Source organism: Monopterus albus, unplaced genomic scaffold (genome assembly GCF_001952655.1).
Source record: "Monopterus albus unplaced genomic scaffold, M_albus_1.0 scaffold36.1, whole genome shotgun sequence".
Classification (NCBI taxonomy): domain Eukaryota; kingdom Metazoa; phylum Chordata; class Actinopteri; order Synbranchiformes; family Synbranchidae; genus Monopterus; species Monopterus albus.
This window is the reverse complement of record NW_018127916.1, coordinates 1748432-1752433: the sequence shown is the minus strand read 5'-3', so window position 1 is coordinate 1752433 and position 4002 is coordinate 1748432. Positions and strand designations below refer to the sequence as shown.

Genomic DNA, 4002 nt, shown 5'->3' with positions numbered 1-4002 from the left:
GATGTGCAAAACTGATAGAGACATACCCCAAGTGACTTACAGCTGTAATCGCAGCAAAAGGTGGCGCTACAAAGTATTAACTTAAGGGGGCTGAATAATTTTGCACGCCCAATTTTTCAGTTTTTTATTTGTTAAAAAAGTTTGAAATATCCAATAAATTTCGTTCCACTTCATGATTGTGTCCCACTTGTTGTTGATTCTTCACAAAAAATTACAGTTTTATATCTTTATGTTTGAAGCCTGAAATGTGGCAAAAGGTCGTAAAGTTCAAGGGGGCCGAATACTTTCGCAAGGCGCTGTATGTTTGTTGAAATGCCTGGTTGGCTATATGACAGGTTAAGTTTGATACACCTAAAAATTTGTTTACAGGTCAAAAGGAGGAAGATGAGAGGCCATCGAGTGTAGGGACCTCACATTGTGCGGGATATGTCAGCAATAGTAACAGACAGGGGAGAGGAGGGGGAGGAGGGGGAGGAGGAGGAGGAAGAAGAAGAAGAACAGGAGGAAGATGCTGATGATTTGGAGGATCCAGTTGAAATACTCCAGCAAACTGCTCAGCGTTCGCCTGTAGCCGATTGTGTGCAAAATGAGCAGCCTGATCCCTTGCTGACTGGTGGTAAAAAAAGCCAAAAGGATACACAGGTAAAGTTAGGGTCTTCCCCACTTACAGGGCAAGAACCAGACATTGATCCTGATCTTGATCTTGACCCTGATGATGACCTTGAAGGTGATCCACATGGAGAGTCGTATTCCTGTCAGTACTGTGAACGTCACTTCTCCACCAGACAGGGTCTGGAGCGTCACATACACATTCACACCATCACTAACCAGCACACACAACTGTTCAAGTGTCGGTACTGCAGTAAATCCTTTGGCTCACAGGTGGGACGGCGGCGGCATGAGAGAAGGCATGAGAGTGGACCTAAGAAAAGGCCTGGTTCTCTGGCTGGAACTGCAAGTCCCTTCAGTCCTGTGTTGCAGGCCGACGGTTCAAGCCCCGACTGCACCAGCACAAATAGTCACTATATAGCCATAGGGTCGCAGTTTAGTGGAGGACTTCTGCACAACTCTGAAATGCAGAGAAATGAGTTGGGACCCCATACTGACCGTCCCTATGTAGTGGATGAAAATGGGGAGTCAAAGGAGCTCCATCCTTGTAAATATTGCAATAAGGCATTTGGCACACATACCAACATGCGGCGACACCAACGCAGGATACACGGACGACACTTGCTACCAAAAGGAGTTCGCAGGAAAGCCATGCTGGTGCAGGAAGCGCAGCAGCCTGATGAGTCACCTGGCACCAACCCTCCGCTTGTCTATATGCCCAGTGCGGACATAGAGGATGAGGCAGATGAGGATGATTATGCGGTTGATATATCCAAAAACATTTCTGAGAATTTGAGCTATTACATTGATGGCAAGATTGTGTCAACCAGTGTGGTGAGCAGCTGTGATGTGATTGAAGTGGACTCGAGATCTGCAGCTCTGTTTGGCCTGGACACCGTCATAATCAGTCCAAATCAGATCAGTCAGGCACTGAAGGTGGAGGCGCGAACAAGTGCTACAAAGCAAATCTCCAACATTGGCCAGCCAGCAGTAAAAAGGAGAACATCTACACCTCCACTTGTTCCCAGCCTTAAAGTGGAGACTGAAGCAGCCTCATCATCATCATCCTCCACATCTTCCTCATCTAACCTGCTAGTAGGAGGACTGTTTCAACAAGCCACAGATTCATCAGCGGTTCAACGAGAGAAAACAGTTTATCTCTCACCAAAGCTCAAACAGCTCCTTCAGACACAAGACATTCAGAAATCAACTATTTCCCTGATAACAGAAAGCCATAGACTGGCCTCCCCACTGTCAGTCACACTGCTGCAAGGGTCTTCAGGCAGGTTTAAAAGAAGAACAACTTCTCCCCCATCACCTCCACAGCTCAGCCCTGCATGTAAAACAGAGAGCTGTAAAGCCGAGGTGGCGAGTTCATACACCCTTAAGGTGCCAAAGCTTGAAAGCTGCAGTGTGTCACTTCCTGGGAACCTACTGGACAAAGATGATGGGGACACATTGGGTCCTTCTAATATGCATGGCCAAACTTCCTCTAGTAGTGGAGGAAATTCCTGTAATCAGCAGCCCTTGGATCTGTCAAACTCTGTCAATAAGAGAAGTGACTGTTCGAACAAGGCATCTGGGGATTCAGCTCTTGATTTAAGCTTGCATCATAAGAGCATTACTGACCCAGAATTAAAGGGAAGTCCAGCACCACACCCGCTAATAAAAAAGAGAAAGCCTAACACCAGCATGCTTGAAAAGGTGCTGATGAATGAGTATGTAGGTCTGCCTTTGCAAGGAGAGGAAGGGTCCTCAGCCTTAACAAGCCTAAGTTGTTTCCATTCTTCCTCTCCAAATGTTGCATCAGAGTCTGCCAATCCTTCTCCGCCCTCTTTGACCCCTGTCACCATGAACCCCTCTTCACCTGGTACCTCTAGTGTGACATCCCCAACACCGCCCCCTCCTGTACTACCAACTATACCGTCTCCACCGGCTATGCCTAGCTCTCCCGTGTCTCAGCCTTCAGACTCATCTGCACTGAGACCTCTTCCTGTTCTCTCACCAGAAATGTCACCAAGATCTGTTGAACAGAAGTCCGACTCAGAGGAGATTTTGTTAACCGAAGTAAACAAAGATGAGAACTGTATCTCTGAGCCACTGGACCCCCCAAACACCCCACTTAAAGATCCCATTAATCATTCAGTGTCACCAAGCCCTCCTGAGCCTGCATCAGTAGATCTGCTCACTATAGAAGATATTTCTCAGACTACAACTTGGAACAGCCTCCTAAATTGCAACTTGAACCAAGAGCTTGACTCTATGACAGAGAAATCTGTGAAATCTGACATTGCTGCTCTCCCTTCCCAACCAGAATCCTTAGCATCTTCTCCTGCATCACATGATCCATCCCCATCACTAGTTCCACAATCCCCTCTTGAGGTTAAGATAAAAGAAGAGCCTCAGCACTGCATAGACACATTATTGGTAATGGATCATCCATCTCAGGAGGGTGTTAACTCTTCACCTCAACCTGCTGCTCCTAATAAACCATCTGATAAAACCTCTGAGACAGAGGAAGTTGACTCAACATACTGCAAGACTTTTGTGTGTAATGTGTGTGAGGAGCCATTTAACTCCATCAAAGATCTCAGTGGGCATATCACAGAGCATTCTGCAGACTGGCGCTATAAGTGTGAATTTTGTGTGCAGCTGTTTGGTAATGTTCCAGCTCTGTTGGCTCATCGGACAACTCTGCATGGGGTGGGCAGGATCTTTGTGTGCTCCGTTTGTTCCAAAGAGTTTGCCTTTCTCTGTAACCTCCAGCAACATCAACAGGATTTGCATCCCAACGAAACATGTTCACATACCATTGTAGAGAGCGGCAAGCTTAGGCCTCAAAACTATACAGATCCATTCAGAGCCAAAGAGGAAAGCAGTCCCTCGACACCAGTACCAGAAATCATTGCTGAACCTGGTCCACACAAAGACTCTAATTTTGCAAAAGAAGAGGCTGATGTTAATGGTAATCATGCAGAGGACAGGACAGAGGACCCCACTGAGGACCCCACTGAGGAGCTGTACACTACAATAAAAATCATGGCCTCAGAAGGAGGGAAGCCTAAAGGCCCAGATGTTCGCCTTGGCATCAATCAACACTACCCCAGTTATAAACCACCTCCATTTCCTTATCATAGCCGTTCCCATGCTGCCTCTGTGGCTTCAGCTACTAACTTCACCACCCACAACATACCCCAAACTTTCAGCACTGCCATTCGTTGCACCAAGTGTGGCAACAGCTTCGACAACATGCCCGAGCTGCACAAGCACATACTGGCCTGTGCCAGTGCTAGTGATAAGAAGCGTTACACTCCCAAGAAAAACCCCATCCCTCTCAAGCAAATTGTGAAGAGTCCAAATGGAGTTGTGGCTCCCCCAGACGCCACCACCACA

General features: G+C 47.1%; 1 protein-coding gene across 1 annotated transcript in view; it reads left to right on the top strand.

Annotated features, from left to right (window-relative positions):
- prdm2b (PR domain containing 2, with ZNF domain b) overlaps positions 1-4002 on the top strand; it is a 21397-nt gene that overhangs the window by 13867 nt on the left and 3528 nt on the right. Inside the window, 2 exon segments of the mRNA XM_020597971.1 lie at positions 370-408; positions 440-4002. The exon segment at positions 440-4002 is cut by the window's right edge and continues 6 nt beyond it. Of these exon segments, the coding sequence (XP_020453627.1) occupies positions 370-408; positions 440-4002 (3602 nt within the window).